At 42.7% G+C, this 27991-nt stretch overlaps 3 protein-coding genes and 2 long non-coding RNA genes across 8 annotated transcripts in view; 2 read left to right on the top strand and 3 right to left on the bottom strand.

The window, feature by feature from the left end:
* The window catches only part of LOC135517205 (uncharacterized), a 43112-nt gene extending 41701 nt beyond the window's left edge, over nucleotides 1-1411 (bottom strand). The window contains exon 1 of the long non-coding RNA XR_010452011.1: nucleotides 712-1411. This is a non-coding gene — a long non-coding RNA (uncharacterized LOC135517205). The remainder of the gene's footprint in view (nucleotides 1-711) is intronic.
* Nucleotides 9-6473, top strand: LOC135517204 (MICOS complex subunit MIC26-like). 3 transcript variants are annotated; one of them, XM_064941298.1, is made up of 9 exons: nucleotides 9-113; nucleotides 2078-2194; nucleotides 2406-2528; nucleotides 2677-2709; nucleotides 2944-2998; nucleotides 3078-3173; nucleotides 4334-4425; nucleotides 5010-5099; nucleotides 5208-6473. In XM_064941298.1, exons 1-9 carry the CDS (start codon nucleotides 93-95, stop codon nucleotides 5241-5243), a joined length of 663 nt encoding a protein of 220 aa, XP_064797370.1. In that variant the 5' UTR covers nucleotides 9-92; the 3' UTR covers nucleotides 5244-6473. The 3 variants fall into 3 exon arrangements, with proteins under 3 accessions (XP_064797370.1, XP_064797371.1, XP_064797372.1); XM_064941299.1 differs by having other exon boundaries at nucleotides 5204-6473; XM_064941300.1 differs by lacking the exon at nucleotides 2078-2194 and having other exon boundaries at nucleotides 35-113.
* A 2944-nt stretch (nucleotides 6474-9417) lies between these two features.
* LOC135517202 (diamine acetyltransferase 1-like) lies at nucleotides 9418-11955 on the bottom strand. The gene is made up of 6 exons (XM_064941292.1): nucleotides 11687-11955; nucleotides 11277-11328; nucleotides 11100-11183; nucleotides 10246-10347; nucleotides 10112-10152; nucleotides 9418-9887 (listed from the first exon to the last, which is right to left on the bottom strand). Exons 1-6 carry the CDS (start codon nucleotides 11750-11752, stop codon nucleotides 9711-9713), a joined length of 522 nt encoding a protein of 173 aa, XP_064797364.1. The 5' UTR covers nucleotides 11753-11955; the 3' UTR covers nucleotides 9418-9710.
* A 1236-nt stretch (nucleotides 11956-13191) lies between these two features.
* On the bottom strand, nucleotides 13192-16338 carry LOC135517200 (uncharacterized). The gene is made up of 3 exons (XR_010452010.1): nucleotides 14241-16338; nucleotides 14071-14125; nucleotides 13192-13842 (listed from the first exon to the last, which is right to left on the bottom strand). It is a non-coding gene; the product is annotated as an uncharacterized LOC135517200 (long non-coding RNA).
* A 15-nt stretch (nucleotides 16339-16353) lies between these two features.
* LOC135517199 (acyl-coenzyme A thioesterase 9, mitochondrial-like) lies at nucleotides 16354-26882 on the top strand. Of its 2 annotated transcripts, XM_064941290.1 has the most exons (16): nucleotides 16355-16506; nucleotides 17505-17599; nucleotides 17789-17815; nucleotides 18963-19008; nucleotides 19164-19334; nucleotides 19410-19447; nucleotides 19521-19604; nucleotides 19762-19865; nucleotides 19940-20013; nucleotides 20177-20244; nucleotides 20329-20440; nucleotides 23287-23377; nucleotides 23458-23543; nucleotides 24105-24192; nucleotides 24275-24425; nucleotides 24526-26882. In XM_064941290.1, exons 1-16 carry the CDS (start codon nucleotides 16493-16495, stop codon nucleotides 24582-24584), a joined length of 1308 nt encoding a protein of 435 aa, XP_064797362.1. In that variant the 5' UTR covers nucleotides 16355-16492; the 3' UTR covers nucleotides 24585-26882. The 2 variants fall into 2 exon arrangements, with proteins under 2 accessions (XP_064797363.1, XP_064797362.1); XM_064941291.1 differs by lacking the exon at nucleotides 17789-17815 and having other exon boundaries at nucleotides 16354-16506.
* Nucleotides 26883-27991: the final 1109 nt, after the last annotated feature.

Below are 27991 nucleotides of genomic sequence, written 5' to 3'. Positions count from 1 at the left end.
TGTTGAGATAAATATTGTTCCACAATACCGAAATATAGTGTTTCTATTGCCGTCCGACTTGCCGTATAAAAGCAAAGTCACCAGGAAGAGAAATGTCAAACGTTTGGAAACTGGTAACGGTTAAACTGTTGTTTTTTTGTATCTTGTATATGCATTCAGGTTATCTTAGAATAGTACAGACTACAAAATGACAACCGTAAAATACTGTTTAAAAGAGTGATGTTGGTTGGGCTGGGCATAGGCTAGCTAGCTAACGTCAGCAAACCAAACCACTACAACAAGTGTGGCCAGGGTCAATGAAGTTAACATAGACAGAAGGGGTTAGTTTTCAATATTCGACATTAGCTAGCTAGTCATATGTATGAAGAGCTAAAAGAGAAGAGGTTTTACGATCTGAATTCGCGATCAAAAATATAGTTAATCTCGTAAAACGTATTTTTATTCAAATCTGGCCATGGCATTACTGGACAAACCGGGTATGTCCGGATTTGTAAATATACTTAATATATTAGCCTTATTCTTTATTTTGTGCACTCGAATTATTCAGACCTCTTGTCTTTCTACATTTTGTTACGTTACTGCCTTATTCAAATATTGATTCAATTGTCCCCCCCCCCCCCCCCAATCTCATCACAATACACTATAATGACAAAGCAAAAACAGGTTGACATTTTTGCAAATTTAGTATAAATAAAAAAATATAAGGCTTACATAAGTATTCAGACCCTTTACTCAGTACTTTAAAGCACCTTTGGCAGCGATTACAGACTTGAGTCTTCTTGGGTATGATGCTACAAGCTGTATTTGAGGAGTTTGTCCCATTCTTCTCTGCAGATCCTCTCAAGCTCTGTCAGGTTAGATGGGGAGCTTTGCTGCACAGCTATTTTCAAGTATCCAGAGATGTTCGATCGGGCTCTGGCTCTGGCTCAAGGACATTCTCAACTCCTTCATTGTCTTGACTGTGCTTAGGGTTGTTGTCCTGTTGGAATGTGAACCTTCGCCCCAGTCTGGAACCATTTATATTTCCCTCGATCCTGACTAGTATCCCAGTCCCTGCCACTGAAAAACATCCCAACAGCATGGTGCTGCCACCACCATCCACCGTAGGGATGGTGCCAGGTTTCCTCCCGGTATGACGCTTGGCATTCAGGCCAAAGAGTTCAATCTTGGTTTCATCAGACCAGAGAATCTTGTTTCTCATGGTCTGAGTCCTTTTTTGGCAAACTCCAAGTGGGCTGTCATGTGACTCTTACTAGGAGTGGCTTCCATTTGGCCACTACCATAAAGGCTTGATTGGTGGAGTGTTGCAGGGAGGGTTGTCCTTCTGGAAGGTTCTCCCATCTCCACAGAGGAACTCTGGAGCTTTGTCAGAGTGACCATCGGGTTCTTGGTCTCCTCCCTGACGAAGGCCCTTCTCCCCTGATTCCTCAGTTTGGCCAGGTGGCCAGCTCTAGGAAGAGTCTTGGTGGTTCCAAACTTCTTCCATTTAAGAATGATGGAGGCCACTGTGTTCTTGGGGACCTTCGATGCTGCAGACATTTTTTGGTACCCTTCCCCAGATCTGTGCATCGACACAATTCCGTCTCTGAGATCTACGTCCAATTCCTCGACCTCATGGCTTGGTTTTTGCTCTGACATGCCCTGTCAACTGTGTGACCTTATATAGACAGGTGTGTGCCTTTCCAAATCATGTCCAATCAATCGAATTTACCACAGGTGGACTCAAATCAAGTCATCTCAAGGATGATCAATGGAAACAGGATGCACCTGAGCTCAATTTCGAGTCTCATAGCAAGGGTCTGAATACTTATGTAAATAAGGTATTTCTGTTTTTTATATGTAATACTTTTGCAAACATTTTTTTAAAACTGTTTTTGCTTTGTCATTATGGGGTATTGTGTGTAGATTGAGGGTATTTTTTTATTTAATCCATTTTAGAATAAGGCTGTAAATGTAACAAAATGTGGAAAAAGTCAAGGGGTCTGAATACCTGCCATGAATGTCCTGACTCTTACCATAGATTTACCCCTTTACCATAAAGTAATGATCCTGCATCATGATGTGTAACCAATGCCAGGTGCCACAGTTTGCTGCTGTGTCAGGGGTCCTGGGTCTGATGACGGGCACTGCGACTGTCCTGGCCACCAGCGAGGTGAAGAAGAAACCTGCAGCTCTGAGTCTCAGTATTGAAGAGGTAGCTAGTATGGCTGTTCTGTCTCCTCTCCGAGAATAATTATTTGGCAGTTATATGAAGGGACAGGTGACATGCGTGTCCAAGCTTATCTGCTAATAAGAGCTGTTTGGGTGGGTGCAGGCTCCCACAAGGCACTTTGCAGATAAAATGACTTAGACAGGACACCGTTGCTGTAGGCTGCTCGATTGAAAAGTGTGTGTGTGTGTTGCAGCTCCCGTCCCTCTATGTTACTCCAGAGCCGCAGCTCCGGTATGTGGAGCCAGAGGTGGGGCCAGTGGAACAGGGCGTGGCCAAGCTGAGGAAATGGGCTGAGCCTTACACCAACCAGTGTCAGGTACACCCCTCTTCCTCAGAGATGTATGTCTCTTACTTACCTGTCAACTGGAACACAATGGGTGAATCTAGACAATCTCATGTGGCACCTCTCTAATTTTCTTTTGGAATCCTCAGATTTAAGGTTTGTGGTTCTTGTTTTCCTGTAGGTAACGGGTCTGGTTGCCCTGGAGAAAGCTGAGGTAGGTGACAGACACTGTCTACCAAGACTTGACACACTAACATACACACAATGAGTTATGCCTCATAGTAATGGCTGGAACGGAATACATGGAATGGTATCAAACACATTGATCCAGACTATTCCATTCCTGCCATTATTATGAGCTGTCCTCCGCTCAGCAGCTTCTTATGATTGAAGCATAGATGAAAGTTCTCTCTATCTCCTCTTTGTGATGTCATATCCTGTGAAACAGGAGGTCTACAGGACTGTAGAGCCCACTGTGAGCGCCTCCACCAGGACAGTGAGAGGTGAGAAGACACTCATATCATGCAGATACCTTTATATACACATACATACACAAAACTGTGTCCTCTCTCTCTTTCTCAGAGACATATGATTTCCTCAATGATCCTCCTCCGGACCTCTATCCCAGCGTCGGGGTGGTTGGCTTCTCTGGCTTCTTAGGATTGTACCTGGCCAAAGGTAATGTGTACGCGCGCACACACAACTAATTTATCGACATCGGTTCAATTATTTGAAATCCATGTAATTTTTTCTTCTTCTGTGAGCTCGATATGCCATTACTCTAGAGAGAGATCAGATCAAGGAAGAACTCTGCCATGTAGTAGGAAGTTGTAGTTTTCAGCAGGCCAATATTCAACATAGTCATTAACTACAATGACCAGAATTCATTGCGAACTGCTGCCACTTGTCCTGGCAAGTCTGTAGATGGCTGGCTGGCTGCTATAGCCTGAGCAGAGATGTGATGATGAATCCTTAGTTGCCACATCCATTGATATACACGGGTATGTGAAGACCCCTTCACATTGGCTATTTCAGCCACACCCGTTGCTGACAGGTGTATGAAATCGAGCACACTGCCATGCAATCTCCATAGACAAACATTGGCAGTGGAATGGCCTTACTGAAGAGGTCAGTCACTTTCAACGTGGGAGCAGTGGAAATGCGTTCTCTGGAGTGATGAATCTCGCTTCACCATTCAGCAGTCCAACTGACAAATCTGGGTTTGGCGGATGCCAAGAGAACGCTACCTCCCCGAACGCATAGTGACAACTAAAGTTTGGTGGAGGAGGAATAATGGTCATGGGGTTGTTTTTCATGGTTCGGGCCCCTTAGTTCCAGTGAATGAAAATCTTAACGCTACAGCATACAATGACATTCTAGACTATTCTGTGCTTCCAACTTTGTGGCAACAATTTGGGGAAGGCCCTTTACTGTTTCGGCATGACAATGCCCCCTTGCGCATGCAAGGTCCATACAGAAATGCTTTGTTGAGGTTGGTGTGGAAGAACTTGACTGTCCTGCACAGAGCCCTGACCTCAACCCTATCGAACACCTTTGGGATGAATTGGAACGCCGACTGCGAGCTCGACCTAATCGCCCAACATCAGTAATGCTCTTGTGGCTGAATGGAAGCAAGTCCCCGCAGCAATGTTCCAACATCTAATGGAAAGCCTTCCCAGAAGAGTGGAGGCTGTTATAGCAGCAAAAGGGAACAACTCCATATTATCACCCATGACTTTGTAATGAGATGTTTGAAGAGCAGGTGTCTATTTTTCTAAAACCGAACTGGAACTGACCTCAAAAAGCACTAATCGCTCAGCACTACTCTGTGTCTCTAGGTTCCAGGGTGAAGAGGCTGGTGTTTCCTGTCGGGCTGATGGCTCTTAGTGCTTCCATGTTCTACCCCCAGCAAGCTGCCTCCTTAACCAAGGTGTGTGTGGGTGTGGGGTGCAATGTTGGTGTGTGTCTTCCATCCCTTTTTCCCCTCTCTCTAACGGGAAAGGCTGTGGTTTCCTGTAGGAAGTTCTGGCTGTGAAATAAGAGCGATTGTGTGTGGGGAGGGTATGTGATTGATAGTCTGCCCTTTGGTTTCAAAGCGGGGTGCCCTATTCTGGTGTGGATTCCTGGTATATTTTAGGCCTGTTTAATGTTGTTGTCTGAGAGAGGCACACCCAGAGATAGAGAGGATACAGGTGCGTGTTTCTGTGTGCCACAACACAGCCAGATCAGACAGACAGGATGTATGATACAGCAGCAGGATAGGAAAGTGATGAGGAGACAGCCGTTCAGAGGGGGGGAGGAAAGCTAGGACCTCTGACTGCTGACTGGGGGGGGGGTTTAATGGCTGTATTTCTGTGAGTTATGAATAGTTTAGACACTTAATGAGTGATAGAGTGTGTGTTGGGTGTTTTTAAATGACATTTTGTTCACTAAATCTGTCACATGGTTTATCTGATTGATGTCAGACTTCATAGGTGTTTCAATTTTGTGTGTGTGTGGTTGTCTCTATCTCAGGTGAGCAGGGACTCTGTGTACAGCTGGAGTCAGCACGGTCGGGATGCTGTGCAGACGCTCTGGAAGGACCTGCCATTTGGCAAGGGCAAGGTTAGTCATCATGACAAAGAATCGAGAAAAAAAAGATGTTTGAGATTCAGCTGAGGTGTGTTCAGTAATAATGATGTGTATTCCTGCTTCCTGTTTCCCCTCAGGCAGGCTGAGAAGACCGAGGACAAGAGCATTGCTAGCTGACACAGAAAGCCTGGACACATCGCATGAGATTTTGAAAGTTAATGGCATCAAAGGTCCCAAAACAATCACATTTTGTTGCGTCATGGAACATTTGGTTCAAACGTAGAGGATCGGTTATAATTGGAGCCCGGCCGGTATATTGTTTCACCGATATTATCCATCTATATTGGCCGTAAAACCCAAGGTGTTTTATTTGACTGTGTGTGTGTTCATGTTGTGGGCCTAATGTTGTGTTCCTAGGTGTGGATTGTTGCTGGCCCTCAGGCCCTTGTTCTCCTATGCCTTTGGCACCTGATTTGGTTCATGAAATTGTGAAATCCTGAATGACTGATGTGAATATAGGGGATGAGGATTCTTGGCATGATAACAACGGTTGTCAGAGGAGTTGGACTGCAACTTCTGACAGAATCACCTATATTCACAACAGCCCTCTTTTCCCGAGAGTGTTTCCCTAGGTGTCAAAGGTGTGACACAAAGCTCCTCACGGTGCACGTAGTGTTGGCACACAAACAGAAAAGTATTTGAATTTTGAAGGACGTTACATCATGTCATCACACCCACCAGTGGTGAGAGCCTGTTATTACCATAATCTACTGTATGTCTAAATTGGTTGGAACCAGGCTCTTGTTGTAAAAATACAATTTGTTTTCAGTGATATAACCTGGCTTACTAGAGGTGATATAAACTCTGTAGTTCTGGGTGTGCTGCACCAGTGTGGATCGAAATCACATTCAACACTCCTATATGCACCGCGCCTCCATGGTGTACACACACCCTAGACAGAGCACCTTAACATACCGCTGTTTCTCCTGTAACATGATACATCACATTCCCTCTTGCTCAGTTACCTTGCCAACTAACCATGCCAACCTGTTGTAACCATGCCAATAGACACAGGAGACTCCTGTCAGCTGTCCTCTGACCTGGTTTCTGTGTTTGTCTAAATCTTGTTTCTCGTGCTTGTTTTGGTTCTGTATTTATTTCTAAAGACATTCCCCCATCATTGATCCACCACAGAGTGCACTACGATAATGTTACATAAATTATTTAAAAAGTTAAAGATGTACTTCTACTGAAGAATATTTAAACGTGGTGTATATTTGAAGTATTTTGTGTTTCAGGTGATACTTTTCATTTTGAATTGGTTGATTTTTGTATTGATTGTCTGTTCCCAGAAAACTACTGTCTATAAACAGAGATATGGCCCTAATAAACCAAACTCCTATGTGATTGTGTTATTACAGTTAAACCTCAGCACATATTTACTAGTGCTGGATACATGGAAAGTCATGGTCTGTGTATGCCTCTGGTGTTCTCACAAAGACAAACAGGGAGGGTAGTCTGTCCATGCTATGAGATAAGTGGGTCATGTCCAAAGGCTATTTTTCCAGATGTGTGTTATTGGTTATTCAAACAGGGATTTGTCTTCCCTGCCTGTAAATCCATTTAACCATAAAACGTTCATCCGTAGAAAAAGATACGGCGAGGAACTACAGCAGTTCTAGCCTGTCCCACATTTTGATGTACTTTAGCAAACTCCTCTTCCAACACTACCTGATGGGACCAGGTTAACAACACTACTGAACGTACTGAATCTGCTGTAACCCTGTGGTGGGAGTTACACAATGTTCACTAGTTGTTTTGACGTAGACAGTCCAGTTTAACTCTGCAGTTACGGTGAACGAGTGAGTGATAGGTGAGTTGGGGGTGGGAGTGTTGGTTGGTATGACTTGACCCTCAACCTTATCCATCATGCCTTGGCATGTGTCACTCACTGGGGTCATGTTTGCGTGGCTGTGAATGCCTGTGTATAATCATGTCTATTTGTGCAACAGAGTGATGAACACCTGTGCTAGAATAGAACATTGTGTTTAGTTTGAAAAGGGTTAGAAAAGCTCTCAAGGCCTCATTGGGAGTTAGTGTTTAATCTCCCTGGTGTGTCTTTAAATAGATGGAAACATCACAGGCTCTCTTTCAGCCTCAGCCAATGGTTAATCAGTAACGGGGCACCGTTTAGAACTCTGGACATAAACAAGTCAGGTTCAAAGGTCAGCGAGGCTCATGGGGAATCTAGGATGAAAATATTATTCCCTGTCTGGAGATAAAGGATGCTGTCTCTTTTTCCCTTTTCTCTTCTCCGCCGTCTCAGATGTTCAGTGCATTCGGAAAATATTCAGACCCATTGACTTTTTCCACAATTTGTTTCGTTACAGCCTTATTCTAAGGTTGATTAAATTGATTGTTTTTCCCCTCATCAACCTACACACAATAGCCCATAATGACAAAGCAAAAACAGGTTTTTAGATATTTTTAAAAATAAACTGAAATAGCACATTTACATAAGTATTCAGACCCTTTACTCAGAACTTTGTTGAAGCACCTTTGGCAGCGAATAGTCTCAGATCTTCTTGGGTATGATGCTACAAGCTTGGCACACCTGTATTTGGGGAGTTTCTCAGTGTTGTTCTCTGTAGATCCTCAAACTCTGTCAGGTTGGATGGGGAGTGCGCTGCCCAGCTATTTTCAGGTCTCCAGAGATGTTAGATCGGGTTCAAGTCTGGGCTCTGGCTGGGCCACTCAAGAACATTCAAAGACTTCTCAAAGCCACTGCTGTGTTGTCTTGGCTGTGTGCTTAGGGTCGTTGTTCTGTTGGAAGGACAACAGACCTTTGCCACAGTCTGAGACATTGAGCAGGTTTTCAAGGATCTCTCTGTACTTTGATCTGTTCATCTTTCCCTCAATCCTGACTAGTTTTCCAGTCCTTGCCACTGAAAAACGCTGCCACCACCATGCTTCAACTTAGGGATGGTTCCAGGTTTCCGCAAGAATTGAAGCTTGGCATCAGGTCAAAGAGAATCTTGTTTCTCATGGTCAGAGTCCTTTAGGTGGCTTTTGGCAAACTCCAAACAGGCTGGAGTGGCTTGTCTGGCCACTCTTCCATAAAGGCCTGATTGGTGGAGTACTGCAGAGATGAGAGAACCTTCCAGAAGAACCACCATCTCCACAAAGGAACTCTGGAGCGCTGTCAGAGTAACCAACAGGTTCTTTCTCACCTCCCTGATGAAGGCCATTCTCCCGATTGTCTTGTTTGGCCGGGCGGCCAGCTCTAGGAACAGTCTTGGTGGTTCCAAACTTGCATTTAAAAGAATGGAGGCCACTGTGTTCTTGGGGTCCTTCAATGCCTCAGAAATTATATCCTTTTGTCTCGGCGCTATACAGACAATTCCTTTATCCTCATGGCTTGGTTTTTTACACTGACAACTGTGTGCTTCTCAAAATCATGTCCAATCAATTGAATTTACCACAGGTGGACTCCAATCAAGTTGTAGAAACATTGATGATCAATGGAAAAAGGATGCACCTCAGCTCACTTGAGTCACATAGTAAAAGATCTGAACACTAATGCAAGTAAGGTTTGTTGAAATTTTGTTCACCACATTTTCTGAAGACCCATTTTCACTTTGTCATGGGGTTGTGTGTAGACTGAAGAAAATTGAATTTACACAACTTGAGTAAGGCTGTAATGTAACAAAATGTGCGAAGTCCTGCCCCATTGATGTCCTTCGTTGTATTTAAAATGGAGTAACGCCAAAGAAACATTTCAAGGAGCCTGTCAGTTCTTAGGAAGGTTTAGTGGAGTACAAGTGTCTAGATGATTGACAGGGTTACAGTAAAGAGGATCCGTCTGCCTGGGCAAGTGGTTGGAGACCGTGTTTAGAGAATATTACAAACTCCACTGGGCCACTACAGGGTTGGCTTCTGACCGTTTGAACATTCACTGCAGCAATGTCTGAACAATCGACAGCCCACCGATATGCATTTCTACACCCCTGGTTTCTGCGAGATCTGACTAGGATGTGTGTGAGCATTGACACTGACAGTTGTGTCTTTCCAAGGTCAGTGCAGTAACTAAGTGTTCCTCGCCGTAGACGAACAGACCATACACGCCCCTTTCAGAGAAGGTATGACAGGAAGAGAAAGACAAGGTTGCATACAAGTATCTTGATGACATTCTGAAATGACTCCCACGAGAGCCGGATGATGAAGGGAGGTAGGGCATGTTGCGTAAAGGCCTCCCCTACCACACCATCATGATCCCCAACCTCACCTGCATTGGTGGCCAGGGATTTAATTTCCCCTCTTAGCTCTAGAGAAATCAGTCACCACACAAATGTGCTCTGAAACTTTTAATTACACCAACAAACATTCAAAATAGAGAACGCTAGGAATCCTAAGGTGTTGATTAGCAGAAAAAATAATACATACTACTAAAACGATGGCTTCAGATAAAATCTAAACGGAACCCTAAATTAAGTTAGTACACATATGATTAGTAATGTTTAATGCCCCTTTTAATAGTAATCTGTCAGTAGTCACACCCCCCCCACCCAACTGCTGAAGTGAGAGACGGGTCAATTTAATTAGCCTAAGTCTCACTCCCATCTTTCTATGTGTCTTGGGGCCAGCTCACTCTTCGGGACCAGAGGACATCTTGAGGAGGGAGCTCTTGTCGATCTTGAAGAGCCTCCAGCCCTCCTCCAGAGAGAGGTCAGCTGCGCCACGACGCTTGTAGAATTCTATCGACGCCTGGTTGCCCTCGGCGACGATGAAGTGCATGCTGCTGCAGCGAGTCTTGACTGCTGTCTGAGGGGGGAGGGGGAAGGGAGGGCAGGTGTTAGCACACATGCATCTGACAGCGAGCCGCCCCCCACACACACACACCTAAATCAGCATTTCCTGCAAACACCATCTTATACCTACAGCTCTTTTCCCCAACACATTCAATAATCATTTCCGTGTAACTGACTGACAGCTCCCACCTAGTTGTTACCATGTTTGTACAGGGTCACAACTCCAAAGTTACTCACATGACTGAGGAGCTTGAGGATCTCTGAGCCGATGCCAAACCCTGGTGGATGGATGACAGAATGAGATAATTGTTACTGGTCAGGTCAGAGGAAAGAGAGCGACCGTAGGAGAGGGAAATAGTTACTTTACTTACCCCTGTACTCTTCCATGACAAAGAAGTCTTCCAGGTAAATCAGCTTGCCGATCCAGGGGTCATAGGTGAAGTAGTACATGGCAAACCCAATCACCACAGGACCTGGACACAGAAGTAAACCCACTCATAAAAACCAAATGTAACCGTGTTCGTACCGGAGTTACCCAGGTAGCTAATCTATGGTCAGTTGAGCATTTCCCTAAATGTTTAAGGGTGGTTAGGACTTGGAGGGGCAGAGCTGCGCATATATCCATGGTTAAGATTAACTTGTACTTTCAGCGGTTAACTCAGTCTGGTTGCCAGGGGACTGTGTAAAGAGGAGATGTTGGTTATGTTGTGAGAACTGACGCGTGGAGACAGGCTGCTCTGGCTCAGAGAAGCTTCCAACAGAAGTTGGTTAGCGGGTGTGTCATACAAGTGTGTCTGGCCTACATCGGCGTGACATCCACACCATAACAGGAAGTAGGCCTAGACACACAAACCAGCCTTCGCTGAGAGAAATGTGTGAGCGTACAGCAACAATGTTTCAAAGACGCCAACTGTCATACCATTATGTATCACATAACTATTGTAAGGAAATGGGTGTGTATAGAGTAAGGACAGAACATTACTGTATGTCCTGTACAAACTGGGTTAACAGGTTTGATGCATGTATGGCATAGGGGAAGGTACATACTAGGGATTCCCATGGCGCAGAAACATATGCATGTGAGGCACCTATGCATATGTCAGTCACACCCATCTGATAGTTTGTTATAATACTCTTATGTCACACTCAGCATAACCAACCAATCCTCAGATATACAGGTGTGCTCCAGGGAATAGATTCGATTATTGGAGATATAGAACCTCACCGTTGTTGCTCTGCTTCTCACTGGGTACTTCCGCCACGATGCAGTGGTAAAATGGATGGTCACCGAATCCGTCCTCGAGCAGATCTGTGAACACAAACGTCAAACAAAAAACGCCTTATAAACTCTGCAGCCACACCGTGCTCGAGACGGAAATGATTAGCTATAATTCACGCTCACCTTTCTCAGTCAGTATCACTTGATCTTCCATGTCTTCATATTTAGCCAGTTCCTGAACAGAAGAAACATTTCAAAATCAAAACCCAAGAGCGGGTCAATAAGGGGAGTTTAGAAGTCACTGAGATAACTGACCGGCAACGAAGAGAACAGCGTTTAACATTATAACCACATCAAACAGATAAACTGGCTCGTTGCCAATGTAATAAAGGCAAAGGTACAAAACTACAGCGCGAACTGTGATACCTACTGATATGCAGCAGAAATTGTCGGTATTTATGTCACCTTCAAGAAACACACATTTGCGAGTCTCTCAATGCAGTCAAACAAAACGGTTTCGACTGGGCTACAAAATAACAACAAAGTACGGGTCAACTCCTTGGAGGGGGGGGGGGGGGGGGGGTTAGGCCTACCTTTATGAGTCGCAGTATGTCAGGCACATCTTTGGGTTCAGCTTTTCGCAATTTAAAACGATCCATTTTCTTCTTTTACTCTTTTTCCCTTTTCTCACTAAACCTCTGTATGTGAAGTGAAGCAGGAGAAGTTTCTTCATTCGCGTCCCAGGAGTTTAAACCTCCGCAGTCAGTCTGGGATCCTGACGCCTATGTCGGGAGAGTTTTCATGCAGCAGGGACCTGTCTGGGTCGGATCAGCTGGACTAGATCGTTCTTTGTCTCTCACAAGGGTTTTATAGGGGCTCGTGGGGGTTGGGGCGGTTAACCGGAACTCGGTCATTTTTGGCCAATTGGAAAGAGGGATCTAGGAGACGTCACAAGTTTCGCTGTTGTTTTCATTGGATGCTTTCTCCGGTCACGAGATATTGACAACAAATTATAGTTTACAAACTGTATCTAGCCTACTCTGTATTTGAGCACGTTTTTAAATGTAATTACTATGATATAATTACTGTAATATTTTAAATAAATGTGTTAAATTTCGCAAAGACCTTGACTACAGTGGAATGCACATTGTTTCCCTTTGTTGAGGGAAAAGGTACTTGATAAGATTGTGTGAAGTGTTGTTGTCTTACCTTGCAATCTTAAGACTAATGTACTAATTGTAAGTCGCTCTGGATGAGAGCGTCTGCTACATGACATAAAATGTGAAATGTACATGTGAAATGAAGGACCGGATGTTGTTACTGGATTGTAGCCAATGCAGTTCAGATTTTACTCTCAAGTGTTTGTAAATAAGGGGGTGGAAAGAGTACGAAAATATACTCAAGTAGAAGTAATGTTACTTTAATTACATTTGACTCAAGTAGAAGTACAATTACTGGTTAAAAAAACGACTAAAGTAAAAATTAATAGTAGCTCATTTAAAAATTAAATATACTATTAACTATTCACTTACTGACTCACTCACTCACTCACTTACCAGAGTTGGAGAGTACTGAAATATCCTACTCAAGTAGAAGAAAAGTTACTGAAAAATATTATAAGTAATATAAGTACTCAGAAAAGTAAATCCATTACTGTAACTAGAGTAGTTGTAATTAACTATGTTACACCTCTGGTAGCAAGTGAAGAACCATAGAATGATAATGAGCCCAGCTCATTGAATGTGGATAACTACTATTTATGACAAAGGCCTCGTGACCCAGGCATAATGAGGAGATTTAGATGGTAATTACAAATGATCTATGCGATGGAGACAATAGATGTCTGATGTAACTCTCTAAATGATTGGTGATTGATTGCCATTACCATTAATTTATTTATCCTGCTACTGGCCAATATTACTCCTTTTTACATTTATTTATGTACAGTGCATTCAGAAAGTATTCAGACCCCTTGACTTTTTCCCCAAAAAATTTGTTACAGCCTTATTATAAAATCGATTAAATTGTTCCCCCCATCAATCTACATACAATACCCCATAATGACAAAACAAAAACAGGTTTTTAGAAATGTTAGCAAATTTATTTTAAAACATTTTTAAAAAGTAAATATCCATTTACATAAGTATTCAGACCCTTTTCTCAGTACTTTGTTGAAGCATCTTTGGCAGCGAGTACAGCCTTGAGTCTTCTTGGGTATGATGCTACAAGCTTCGCACACCTGTCTATGGGGAGTTTCTCCCATTCTTCTCTGCAGATCCTCTCAAGCTCTGCCAGGTTGGATGGGGAGCTTCGCTGCACAACTATTTTCAGGTCTCTCCAGAGATGTTGGAATGGGTTCAAGTTTGAGCTCTGGCTGGGCCACTCAAGGACATTCAGAAACTTGTCCCGAAGCCACTCCTTCATTGTCTTGGCTGTGTGTTTATGTAACATATGTATATGTACTCTCCATGCGTTGTGTTTTCTCAAAATAAATAACTTCGGCCAGTAGTCCAAGTTGAGCATCATTTATTTCTGTTGTTAAATGGGAAACAGCACGTTAGTTGTGCAGGGCTTAACGGTATTGATGGCTATCGATGACAAAATCCCTTGCATCACATTTTCATACTGAGTGAACAAAATACAAAAATATAATACAAAATATAACATGTGTAAATACCCGTTGTTAAATGGGAAACAGCACGTTAGTTGTGCAGGGCTTAACGGTATTGATGGCTGTTGATGGCAAAATCTGTAGCATGAAGACAACAGTGTTAGTAGTGGCTTATGTGACCCTTACATAGGTGTATGCTAGCTAACACACTTATTTACAGCAATCATACGCCAAAGCACATCCCAGAAAGCCCCACAATCCCTTACAGGTACCATATACCCACACATGTATAAATCAGTAACGTACAGCAAACCTGTACACATTGTAAAATAGAAAATAGAAAACAGTATTCAGAACGTGACCTACCCCTTGTATCACATTTCCATACTGGGAAGACCTGACGTTCGCGATCTCCCGCTATCTGCAAGCGGGGCCAATCACAAAACACCTTATTGTCATCAGAGTTGAACTAACCAATAAGAATGCTTGAACATTAAATACACATTTCTTTAGAGGCAAGTGGAAACATAACCAACCCTGTTACACTTAAGGTTGTTGTCCTGTTGGAAGGTGAACCTTCGCCCCAGTCTGATCGTCCTGAGCACTCTGGAGCAGGTTTTCATCAAGGATCTCTCTGTACTTTGCTCCGTTCATCTCTCCCTCAATCCTGACTAGTTTTCCAGTCCCTGCCTCAGAAAAATATCCCCACAGCATGATGCTGCCACCACCATGCTTCACAGTAGGGATGGTGCCAGGTTTCCTCCAGATTTAACGCTTGGCATTCAGGTTTAATAACCTGAACCAGATTACAGGCACTGGTTACATTGAGAAGCTTCCTCTTGAGCAGACAGCTTGATGAAAACCAGTCAATATTCAGGTCCCCAAGAAAGACAGATTTCCACCGGTCTAATGTCCATTGCTCATGTTTCTTGGCCCAAGCAAGTGTCTTCTTCTTATTGGTGTCCTTTAGTAGTGGTTTCTTTGCAGCAATTTGACCATGAAGGCCTGATTCACGTAGTCTCTTCTGAACAGCTGATGTTGAGCTGTATCTATTGCTTCAACTCTGTGAAGCATTTATTTGGGCTGCAATTTCTGTTGCTGGTAACTCTAATGAACTGATCCTCTGCAGCAGAGGTAACTCTGGGGTTTCCTTTCCTGTGGTGGTCCTCATGAGAGCCAGTTTCATCATAGCACTTGATGTTTTTTGTGACTGCACTTGAAGAAACTTTTAGAGCTCTTGAAATTTTCCGGATTGACTGACCTTCATGTCTTAAAGTAATGATGGAGTGTTGTTTTTCTTTGCTTATTTGAGCTGTTCTTGCCATAATATCAACAAAGATTTTTTTTTTAAATGCAGTTTGAGGCCATGTGCTAGAGATAGGGGTGGGGGCTAGTGGGCAGGAGGGCTGTAGTGATGTTTGTATGATGTAGTCATTTGTATGTTTTGTATTGTTTCTAAAATACATCTTGGAAACATACAGTACCAGTCAAAAGTTTGGACACGCGTACTCAAAGAAAAATGTTAAAAGTTCTTGAAATTTTCAGGATTGACTGACCTTCATGTCTTAACGTAGTGATGGACAGTTGTTTCTCTTTGCTTGTTTGAGCTGTTCTTGCCCTCATATGGACTTGGTCTTTTACCAAATATCTTCTGTATACCACCCCTACCTTGTCACAAAACAACTGATCGGCTCAAACGCATTAAGAAGTTCCACAAATTAACTTTTAGCAAGGCACACCTGTTAATTGAAATGCATTCCAGGTGACTACCTCATGGAGCTGGTTTAGAGAATTCCAAGAGTGTGCAAAGCTGTCATCAAGGCAAAGGGTGGCAACTTTGAAGAATCTCAAAAATAAAATATTTTGATTTGTTTAACACTTTTGGTTACTACATAATTCCATATGTGTTATTTCATAGTTTGGATGTCTTCACTATTATTCTACAATGTATAAAATAGTAAAAATAAAGAAAAACCCTTGAATGAGTAGGTGTGTCAAAACTTTTGACTGGTACTGCAGATACTAACTGCTAGCCTATAGCAACGCCCCAAAATTATAGGCTTTAGATGAAGCAGGTGAACCTTCAGCCACCGTACTTCAGTAACACTTGACATGCGATCTATCTCTAAGCATTACTGGGATATGGTTCTGAATAAATATAGCAACACTTTCCCCATAAGCATTCCTGTCTCTTCTACAGGCTCCCGAGTGGAGCAGCGGTCTCAGTGCTAGAAGCATAACTATAGACACCCTGGTTCGAATCCAGGCTGTATCACAACGGGCCGTGATTGGGGGTCCTATATGGCGGCGCACAATTGGCCCAGCGTCCGGGTTTGGCCGGTGTAGGCGTCATTATGAATAAGAGTTTGTTTTTATCTGACTTGCCTAGTTGAATAAAGATTCAATATAGATGTTATATAATTTTATTGCTACTGTTCTATAATGAATGGAATTATCTAAGTGAGTCTCAATGATGGCTAATATGTGAATGTTATATAACCTAGAAATGCCTCATGAGCTTTAAATTCAACAGTGGTACCCCATCACAATACACGAATTTGAGATTGCTTATAAACCGTGCATTATATTCCCAAAATAATTGCGCACTTATTTTAACATTACGGTATGCACCGGCAGGCCAAATGTCCAAAAGGAAGTACACTTTTCAGTGCTGCCACTTTTTTCAAAATTTGCTTCATCTGTCCTCTCTTTTCAGAGTTGTATTTTGGTATTTAGCTAGCTAACTTCTCAAGCGTCTTTTAATAGCAAATAAACGATACACACGGACATGTTGTTGCCGAGGTATGGGGTGGAGAAGAGTTAAACCAGTCGATTTGACAGAAATGCTAACTATGGTATTTTGTGTAGTAACGTTAGCTAGCTAAGGCTATTAACCGACGTTAGTTTATAGCTAAGCAAGCAGTGATTTTAGTTTGCGGCCTACCTTTACCACTCGCAGTATGTTAATCACATCTCTGGGTTCTGCTTTCCGTGTTTAAAAATGTGCCATTTTCTTTTAGGTTAATAAGAGTCAAACAGACGATTTGACAGAACATTTAGCTAGTTAGCCTGGCTACGTAGCTAACGTTAGCTACCTGCTGGTTCTATTTCAATCAAGTCCTAACCTAAATATATTGTTAGATACATTGCTGAGGCGCTTTTTCATCCAAGTTCTGGGTGAGCCAGCTCACGTGTTTAACAAAAGGCGTTTGTTTTACTGTCATAAATATATTAGAGGCTTCGTTCCACTCCCCCTGGCTAAATACTTAGCTATATAAAGGGAAAGGGGGATACCTAGTCAACTGAATGTTTAACTGAAATGTTTCTTCCGCATTTAACCCAACCCCTCTGAATCACAGAGGCTGTCTTAATTGACATCCATGTCTTCGGCGCCCGGGGAACAGTGGGCTAACTTCCTGGCTCAGACTGACACATTTTTACCTTGTCAGCTTGGTTAAGTTACTGGCCTAACGATCTAACCACTAGGCTGCTATAGACTGTTAAGTCTGTCTATTTACTAGCTACGACTGTAACCTAACGTTACTGTAAAATGATGTTTGTTGACGGCAACACCCAGAGTATTGAGATGCACCTGACTGACATGTATGCATGTCTGACTGACCAGAGCAGCTGTAACTGGCAGTGTCAGTGGGCTATGTGCCAGGGACTTGACAGACATCTGGGATTCCCATACACGTCTATTAATGGGTTTACGGGACAGGGGTGTTGCAATTGGAACTCTGAGTTAGAATGTTGTGGGCTTGTTGTGTTGACATTTCAGTGTTCCTTCCATTCCACAGGTTCCGTTTTCTAAGATCGTTGGCATCTCTGACAACGAGGGCGTTCTCCCTGGGCCCTGTGTCTCTGCAGGGGAAGGCCCCGGACATGTCTGAGGGTAAGGCCATACCCACCTTACTGACTGACTGATTATGTGTTTGATATATTGGTTGGTTGATTGATTAGCTGCCTCATTCAGTGTTATGAACCTAACGTGAACTACTTGTGAGGTATGATTTCAAGACATTGAGTTTCAATCCAGTCTCCTTTTGTGACCTCTGACCCATGACTTGTCTTGTCTCCACAGGGAATGCTCACTTGCTAGTATCAAATGGTGTGTTGGTAAACAAACCTGAATCCTAACTGTATAAAGCACTTTCTTAATTCTGTTTTAATTCAACATAAATCTGCCTGCATGTAGCTTAGCCAACTGTCTCTCAAGCACACTGTCTTGCGCACAAACTCTCACACACCGTCAATCTCTCTTGTGATATCCAGCACCCTGTCACTTTCTGTTGTTAAATCCAGCAGCCTTCTTTGCTGAGCTGGCCTGGTTGTATGGGCTTGTTACCCTCTTCCATTTTCTACAGACTGAACTGTGCATTCATCCCTGGCCTGTGGCAGTGGCTAGCTCTTCTTACAGATGCTGCAACCCTCCTGTAGTATATTTTAGTAGACAGACCTTTAATGTTCTCTATACAAACTTGCATTATGTATTGTATCTACACTACTGTATGTTCCTCAGAGATGGACCCATGTTTTGAAGTGGCTTCTGTCTTGGTGATTTTAGGGCTATCCCTCACTCAAGTGTCTTGCTTCATATTGGTTCATATCGTCTCAACATTATGACAACACAGCGACTCCAGTCAGGTGGGCCACAAACCAATGGGCAAATCTCAAATTACACTGTATTAACTTGTCAGTACACTACTGATTTCTCCCCATTGCACACACACCCTCAGGCTGCAGAGCCACTGTGGTTCCATGTGCCAGCTGGAACAACAGTACAACTGATGTAGAGTATCCCATCCAGACCTCTCTACTCTCTGGAGCTTGCTGCTGTCATTCTGTCTGAGATCATGTTTCCCGTTGTATTTTGATTGATTAGGATTCATTTTATTTTAGTGTCATACACCTATTGGTGCCCAGCCCACATTGGCTAAGACAGTATTATTTCTTGAAGTAATATGTGCAAAAAAACACAAAATTACATTTCACAATTTACCATTTTGTCACATTATATAAACACATTTCTCCTTTCTCCCCAGGCTTTAAAAATAAATTGAGCAATATTAAATACCGTAGCGCTGCTCTAAACTCTTCCGCCACAGCGCACTCAACCAAGACTTCTCATCAAATACGCCCTGTCTGCAAAATAATTCATTCATGTGCTTGTCATTTAACCAGAATGTTCTGTTCTGAGAACAGTATCAGTACACACAAACACTGAGAGCTGATCAACTGTGTGGATTGTTTTTCAGTGCGCAACCGGCTGAGGGAGATTGTGGGAGCGTCCACTAACTGGAGGTACAATAACAGAACCAGTATACCTATTTTGTATTGAGATACTGATACCACGACAAGGAAGACCTGTGTTGACTGTCAGATATGTTCATGACTTTGTTAAACTCACAGCTCATTCCTGATGAATTTCTTTCACTATCTCTCTTCCCATCCTGTAGGGACCACCAGCAGGCATTAGCTGACCGTTTGTCGTTGTCCAATCAGCTGGCTGGTTCTCAAGATGAGCTTCCTGTCCGCAGGATGAAGGACAGCTACATAGAGGTCCACCTCCCCCTGGGCACAGACCCTACCCTTAGAGAGAAATACCTTAACTACCACAAAGGTGTCAGGTAACACATGCTCACAAACACATGCTCACACACACACACCCTTTCCCCCCACTCAGTCCGGTTTCTCTATTCCAGGTTTGGCCGTATCCTGGAGGATCTGGACAGTCTAGCAGGTATGACATCATCACCTCAACCACAATGCACACTGGTACATGTTATTATAGTGTTATTTCTCTCTCTCCTCAGTGTTGATCTGTTACTCTCACACCCATAACAAGGCACTTCAGAGATCTCCTCTGTCCATCGTCACTGCCCTGGTGGACAAGATAGGTATGACACAACAATGCCTATACAACACCAGGATGTACTGCGTAGACCAGGGTTTCTCAAGTCTAATCCTGGGACACTTTTCCCAGTATCATTGAATAGTTTGTTGCTGTTGCATTCTGGTAGGTGTGGCTTATTTTCCCTGTATGTGATGTCACAGACATGAGGAAACAAGTCATACACCCTGACTGTGACATCAAGTTCACTGGTCACGTGACCTGGGTGGGGAAGACCTCCATCGAAGCCAAGATGCACATGTCTCAGGTACACACACACACACACACACACACACACACTAAAGTCCACAATGGTGATGTTATGTCTCTGTGTATGTATAGTACCATGATGGGGCCTACACTCCAGTTCTGGATGCTACGTTTGTTATGGTGGCCAGAGACCCTGAGAACAAGAGGTACACAACAACTATCCATCCGTCACCCCAACCATCCATCCGTCATTCCAGCCATTCATCCATCTATAGTATCCAACCATTATTAACTGTCTCTATTACTCTGTCTGTCTCTCTGTTTCTCTCTGTTCATCTATCTGTCTGGCTCTCTCTGTTTGTCTGTCAGGGCAGCGTTTGTTAATCCTCTGAAACCAGAGGGGCTTGAAGAGGAGGAACTGTTTCAGCAGGGAGAGAGTAAGACACATTACATGCGTTTATATATATATATATATTACTGTGTTTGTTTCTATTATTTACTGTGTGTGTGTGTCCTGCCAGTCAATAAGACGCGTCGTATAGAGCTGAGTACAGCATCTCTACTGAAGGTGGCCCCTACTGCTGAGGAGAGGAAGATCGTACACAGCCTGTTCCTCAACACCCTGGACACCAAGTATGACACACAAATGCACACACACGCGCGTCAGTAAAATGATGACGTGAACAATTAGCAACTTTACTTCCATAAAGTATTTTTAAATCACAATTATCATTTTTAGAACAAATATCACCATAAAGGACTTATTGGGAGTCATATCCTGTCATCAAATTGTTGTCACATTGATGTTCCCTGTAAAATGAGAGAAGTTCACTGAAGGTGTCGATCTTAATTGACTATTCATAATGTTGAGACGATATGAAACAAGAAACTTGAGAGAGGTGCACCCCTTGAACGAACACAATTATTTCTCTTGATGCACCATCTTGTTTTCAAGAGTGTCACAAAAAATGAAATGTGTGTATATATATATGTATGTATGTATGTATGTATGTATATATATATATATATATATATATATATATAAAACACACACACACACACACACACACACACACACACACACACACACACACACACACACACACACACACACACACACTGGGGCAAAAAAGTATTTTGCCAGCCACCAATTGTGCAAGTTCTCCCACTTAAAAAGATGAGGCCTGTAATTTTCATCATAGGTACACTTCAACTATGACAGAAAAAAATGAGAGAAAAAAATCCAGAAAATCACATTGTAAGATTTTTAATGAATTTATTTGCAAATTATGGTGGAAAATAAGTATTTGGTCACCTACAAACAAGCAAGATTTCTGGCTCTCACAGACCTGTAACTTCTTCTTTAAGACGCTCCTCTGTCCTCCACTCGTTACCTGCATTAATGGCACCTGTTTGAACTTGTTATCAGTATAAAAGACACCTGTCCACAACCTCACAGTCACACTCCAAACTCCACTATGGCCAAGACCAAAGAGCTGTCAAAGGACACCAGAAACAAAATTGTAGACCTGCACCAGGCTGGGAAGACTGAATCTGCAATAGGTAAGCAGCTTGGTTTGAAGAAATCAACTGTGGGAGCAATTATTAGGAAATGGAAGACATACAAGACCACTGATAATCTCCCTCGATCTGGGGCTCCACGCAAGATCTCACCCAGTGGGGTCAAAATGATCACAAGAACGGTGAGCAAAAATCCCAGAACCACACGGGGGGACCTAGTGAATGACCTGCAGAGAGCTGGGACCAAAGTAACAAAGCCTACCATCAGTAACACACTACGCCGCCAGGGACTCAAATCCTGCAGTGCCAGACGTGTCCCCCTGCTTAAGCCAGTACATGTCCATGCCTGTCTGAAGTTTGCTAGAGAGCATTTGGATGATCCAGAAGAAGATTGGGAGAATGTCATATGGTCAGATGAAACCAAAATAGAACTTTTTGGTAAAAACTCAACTCGTGGTGTTTGGAGGACAAAGAATATTGAGTTGCATGCAAAGAACACCATACCTACTGTGAAGCATGGGGGTGGAAACATCATGCTTTGGGGCTGTTTTTCTGCAAAGGGACCAGGACGACTGATCCGTGTAAAGGAAAGAATGAATGGGGCCATGTATCGTGAGATTTTGAGTGAAAACCTCCTTCCATCAGCAAGGGCATTGAAGATGAAACGTGGCTGGGTCTTTCAGCATGACAATGATCCCAAACACACTGCCACCTGGGCAACGAAGGAGTGGCTTCGTAAGAAGCATTTCAAGGTCCTGGAGTGGCCTAGCCAGTCTCCAGATCTCAACCCCATAGAACATCTTTGGAGGGAGTTGAAAGTCTGTGTTGCCCAGCAACAGCCCCAAAACATCACTGCTCTAGAGGAGATCTGCATGGATGAATGGGCCAAAATACCAGCAACAGTGTGTGAAAACCTTGTGAAGACTTACAGAAAACGTTTGACCTCTGTAATTGCCAACAAAGGGTATATAACAAAGTATTGAGAAACTTTTGTTATTGACCAAATACTTATTTTCCACCATAATTTGCAAATAAATTCATTAAATATCCTACAATCTTGTTTTGTCTGTCATAGTTGAAGTGTACCTATGATGAAAATTACAGGCCTCACTCATCTTTTTAAGTGGGAGAACTTGCACAATTGGTGGCTGACTAAATACTTTTTTGCCCCACATATATATATATACACACACTCATTCCAGCGTTATTCTTTATTTTTTTCTATTTTCTTACATTGTAGAATAATAGTGAAGACATCAAAACTATGAAATAACACATATGGAATCAGGTAGTAACCAAAAAGTGTTAAACAAATAAAAATATATTTATATTTGAGATTCTTCGAAGTAGCCACCCTTTGCCTTGATGACAGCTTTGCACACTCTTGGCATTTTCTCAACCAGCTTCACCTGGAATGCTTTTCCAATAGTCTTGAAGGAGTTCTCACATATGCTCTGCACTTGTTGGCTGCTTTTCCTTCACCCTGCGGTCCAACTCATCCCAAAACATCTCAATTGGGTTAAGGTCGGATGATTGTGTAGGCCAGGTCATCTTATGCAGTAACTCTGGGTCTTCCTTTCCAGTGGCGGTCCTCATGAGAGCCAGTTTCATCATAGTGATGGATGGTTTTTGCGACTGCACTTGAAGAAACTTTAAAAGTTATTGAAAGCAAAGAGACATGAAGGTCAGTCAATCCGGAACATTTCAAGAACTTTTTAAAAGTTTCTTCAACTGCATTCACAAAAACCATCAAGCACTATGATGAAACTCTCTCATGAGGGCCGCCACAGACACACACACAAACTCTACCTCACTGAAACATAAGCTGTTAAAATATTCTGCATTTTTTAGCTTCACTGTCCGAATATGAATGTTACATCTTAATTATGACAAATAATTAATTATGACACATATAATCCAGGAAAAACTTTGTGTGTGTGTGTGTGTGTGTTTGGTAGGACAGTGAGTTTCCGTAGCAGAGTTCTGCCTCCTAACTCCGTATGGATGGAGGACGCCAAAGTCAAAGGATTGGAGATCTGCCATCCACAGGTTAGAGAGAGAGGGAGGGAGGTAGCGAGATTTACAACCTGAAACTTTTGTAATTTGTGCTGACTAAGATGTGTTTTCAGGAGAGGAATATCTTTAACAGGATCTTTGGAGGGTTTCTGATGAGGAAAGCTTACGAGTTGGGCTGGGCTAACGCATGTGCCTACGGGTGAGTGAGTGAGCAAGTCTGTTCCCAGCAAACCAAGACCATTCTCAGTTACAGTGCGATGTTGTAACATGAAACATTTACCATAAACACACCTCAGAAATTATGTCTGTATTTAATGAAATTGGTTATGAGAAAATATTACAGGAATGTCCTATTAATGTTGATGGTTATGTTATTCAAAATTCCCATAACAACAAGCAAGGAGCGTTCCCACACAAGACTCATAAAGTTATAGTGTGATGTTGTGACATACATAATTGGTCCCGGGTGGCTCAGATGGTAGAGTATGGCACTTGTAACGCCAAGTTCGATTCACACTGGGGAACAGAACAAATGAAAATGTATGCACTCACTACTGTAAGTCACTCTGGATAAGAGCGTCTACTAAATAACTCAAATGTAAATGTACATTTATCCAATAACATTCTCTGAACATTCACAGAACCAATTTTGATTTGCTAGATTGTGTGTGTTTGTTAGAGAAGATATACATTTGTCCCGGTGCACCACATACACCTGTGCATCCTCATTGTGTGTGTATTCCTCCCTCCCTCCCTCCAGGGGGTGTCGGCCTAACCTGGTTGCCGTGGACGATATCCTCTTCCAGAAGCCTGTAGAGATTGGCTCCCTGTTACTGCTCTCATCACAGGTGTGTATGTGTGCATATGCATTGGTGTGTTGTTTGATCTGCTCCAGTTTCAGTGCTGACATGTCCTTCTCTGTGTCTCCAGGTGTGTTACACAGAGGGGAACTACATCCAGGTCAGAGTTCATACAGAGGTTCTTGACCCCCTGACCCGGCATCACAACACCACTAACGTCTTCCACTTCACCTTTGTCACAGACAAAGACGTCCCCAACATAGTACCGCAGAGCTACGGAGGTACTCTTACATTTGTGCCAACACAAAGAGGTTAAAGTTAACATCTATTGATTCCACACAGTCTAACATTGGTCTCATGTGTGTCTGTCTGTCTCTATAGAGTCCATGTTGTACCTGGATGGGAAGAGACACTTTAACCAGACCCTGGAGTCTCAGTGAGACAAGATGAACCCTGACCCAACACAACAACTGCCTGCCAAAGCCCTAGTGTCCAGCCACCCCAACCGCCATCCTTACTGTACCCTGTGTGTGTGTGTATATTTGCATGAACAATATGTCTTAATTTGTTTCTCACTATGTACTATATACACTTAGTGACAGTTTATTACGTACACCCATCTAGTACCGGGTCGGACCCCCCTCTGCCTCCAGAACAGCCTGAATTCTTCAGGGCATGGAAATGTTTCTCAATTGGTATCAAGGGAACTAATGTGTGCCAGGAAAACATTCCACACACCATTACACTTCGCAACCAGCCTGTACTGTTGACACCAGGCCGGATGGGTCCATGGAATCATGCTGCTCACGCCAAATTCTGACTCTACCATCAGCATGATTCGTCGGACCAGGCGATGTTTTTCCACTCCTCAATTGTCCAGTGTTGGGGATCTTGTGCCCATTGGAGCCACTTCTTCTTGTTTTTAGTTGAAAGGAGTGGAACCCGGTGTGGTCGACTGCTGTAGTAGCCCATCTGTGACAAGGACCGCCAAGTTGTGCGTTCCAAGATGCCGTTCTGCAGACCAATGTTGTACTGCGTCGTTATTTTCCTGTTTGTGGGCCGCTTGTTAGTCTTGCAATTCTCCTTTGACCTCTCAACAAGGTGTTTTCACCCACGATACTGCTGCTGACTGGATGTTTTTTTGTTTGTCGCAGCATTCTCAGGAAACCCTAGGCAATGTCGTGCATGAAAAGCCCAGGAGGCTGCAGTTTCTGAGATACTGGAACCGGAGCGCCTGGCACTGACAATTAAACCACACTCAAAGTTGCTTCGGTCGCTCGTTTTGCCCATTCTAATGTTCAATCGAAACAGTAGCGGGATGCCTGTTTGCCTGCTTTATATAGCAAGCCTCACACGATACAAACGCTTACTTCAAAACGCACTCCTTAAGCCACACCCCAGTGGGCAGAGCTCAGCATGTTGCACAGGGACACAGTTATTATAAAAAGGAATAGGATAAAAAAGACTCACTTTACTATGGGTCCGCTGTGGTTCTGTGTAGCAGTTAATTTTGTCTTTAACATTAAGTAAAATATATTTGAGTAGTGAACAGGAAAACAATGAGTCCCAGACAATTCACAATAGAACATACCAGGGGGGGGCATCGTTTACTGCCTAAATGATTGGGATCATCTGGTTACCATCTGCGTTTGGAATACATTATAAATACAGATACAGTATAATTAAATGACGTTTTCTTTGAAAAGATGGGCTTGGTTGAGAATAGAACATTCCGTTTTCTGCCTGGAGTGTTGCGCTGTTTGGCCCAATTTGCTCTACTATTTTTACTGCCAATGGCATTAAAACAAAGCATGGATGTCCATGTATACTGATGATTCAACCATATATGTACGCATCAGCAACCACAGCTAATGAAGTCACTGAAACCCTTAACAAAGAGTTGCAGTCTGTTTTGGAATGGGTGGCTAGTAATAAACTGGTCCTGAACATCTCTAAAACTAAGAGCTTTGTATTTGTTACAAATCATTCCATAATTTCTAGACCTCAGCTGAATATGGTAATGAATGGTGAACAAGTTGAGGAGACTAAATGACTTGGTGTTACCATAGATTGTAAACTGTCGTGGTCAAAAGATATATTCAATGGTTGTAAAGATAAAGAGGGGGTCTGTCCGTAATAAAGATAACTGCTTTTTTGAAACCGCAATCCACAAAGCAAGTCCTGCAGGCTCTAGTTGAATCTTATTGTCATTATTGTCCATTTATATGATCAAGTGCTGCAAAGAAAGACCTTGTTCAGATGCAGCTGGCTCAGAACAGAGCGGCACGTCTTGCTTCATTGTAATCCGAGGGCAAAGATTAATATTATGCATGCCAGTCTTTCTTGGCTGAGAGTTGAAGATAGTTTTAGAAACATTCATTTGTTGGAAATTCCAAACTGTTTGCGAAGTCAACTTACACATATTTACCCCACCGGACATGCGACCAGGTGTCTTTTCACAGTGCCAGGTCCAGAACAAATTCAAGTAAACGTACAGTATTATACAGAGACGAGTGCATGGAACTCCCTTCCATCAAATATATAGCGCAAGTGAACAGCAAAGTTGGTTTCAAAAAACAAAACAACCCCTGACGGCACAACGCCTCACCCCCATGTAACCTTCTTGTTGTGTGCATGTACTGACATGTATGTGGAACTGATAGACGCACACACACTACATGTTAATGTATGTAGTCTTTTGTCGGTTAATGGGGATTCTAATAAATCAAATATCCATCCCTTTTCTTTAGTTAATCAATTGAAGGGGAGAGGCTGTGACTATAATTGATGCAGTAAATTACTTTTCCTGTCAATTACTTTATTTGACAAAACTTTCATTGTGTAGGTGTGTGTCCCTTTTTGAAGGTTTAATTCATCTTTAATTCAGCCAAGAAATCCATATTTTAATTGATGGAATATTCAGACTGAACAGTCATGTTCCAATGAGATGAATTAGTTGCATTGCAGTTGTGTGGTGTTGTTTCCATTCAGCCCCATCTAGCCTTGGTATGGAATAACTCAGGCTGAGGTACTTGGTCAGTTATGAGGAAATCCTTGGGGAAAGAAGTCACACTTCCAGTTTGCACAAATCTTTATTTCACTTGTAATACAGACCCTATAAAAGCATACAATGAAGACATTGTTAGATTTAATGTATCTTAATTGAAAATTAAAGCAGTCTTCCTTAATTCCCATTTCTATAAAGAACGCGCAATACCAGTATTAATGGCCAGCAGGCTCAGACAATATCCATAATGACTATAGAGAAAGTAAAAAACACTGGTCAGATGGCTTTTCATAAAGACAAAATGGTAAGTAATGATATTCAAGTTTCTGGGTGTGTGGGGAGTGAGTGAAAACCCAGTGGCAGCAGAAACAGGCAGGTAGTAGGTAGAGGGAGACAGTGGCGGTTCTAGACCATTTCAACTGGGGGGGCCAAGCTGGGGCCAGTTGTACTGTTAGAGGGGCCAGTTACATTAGACGTTATTGTTGTCATATCGTTTTCTGCCAGGCATGTCCAGATGTCAGTTTTCAAGCAAACACCATTTATTTAAATCTCTGGTTGAGTAAAATATCTAGTTTTGTTGGGATCAAAAGAAAATTCTGACAAATCAGGTAGAATGCCACAGTCTGGCAGAATATGAATGTTCTGTCATAAAGTGAAAACGATTCGTTTCCTTGGCTGTTTGTTATATGGCTGCTACTTAGAAATACAATAACAGCAAATAAATATGCTATAAACTTTGATATGGGCGAGGAATTAAGCCGAGGCGACCGTACCACCGTGTGGCTGTCGTTTACCATTGAACGTCTGACATAACGCCAACGCCTTACTAACGTCTGCATT

Source organism: Oncorhynchus masou, chromosome 28 (genome assembly GCF_036934945.1).
Source record: "Oncorhynchus masou masou isolate Uvic2021 chromosome 28, UVic_Omas_1.1, whole genome shotgun sequence".
In the NCBI taxonomy this organism is placed as follows: Eukaryota; Metazoa; Chordata; class Actinopteri; order Salmoniformes; family Salmonidae; genus Oncorhynchus; species Oncorhynchus masou.
The sequence above is the reverse complement of the archived record's forward strand: the minus strand, read 5'-3'. Positions and strand labels throughout refer to the sequence as shown.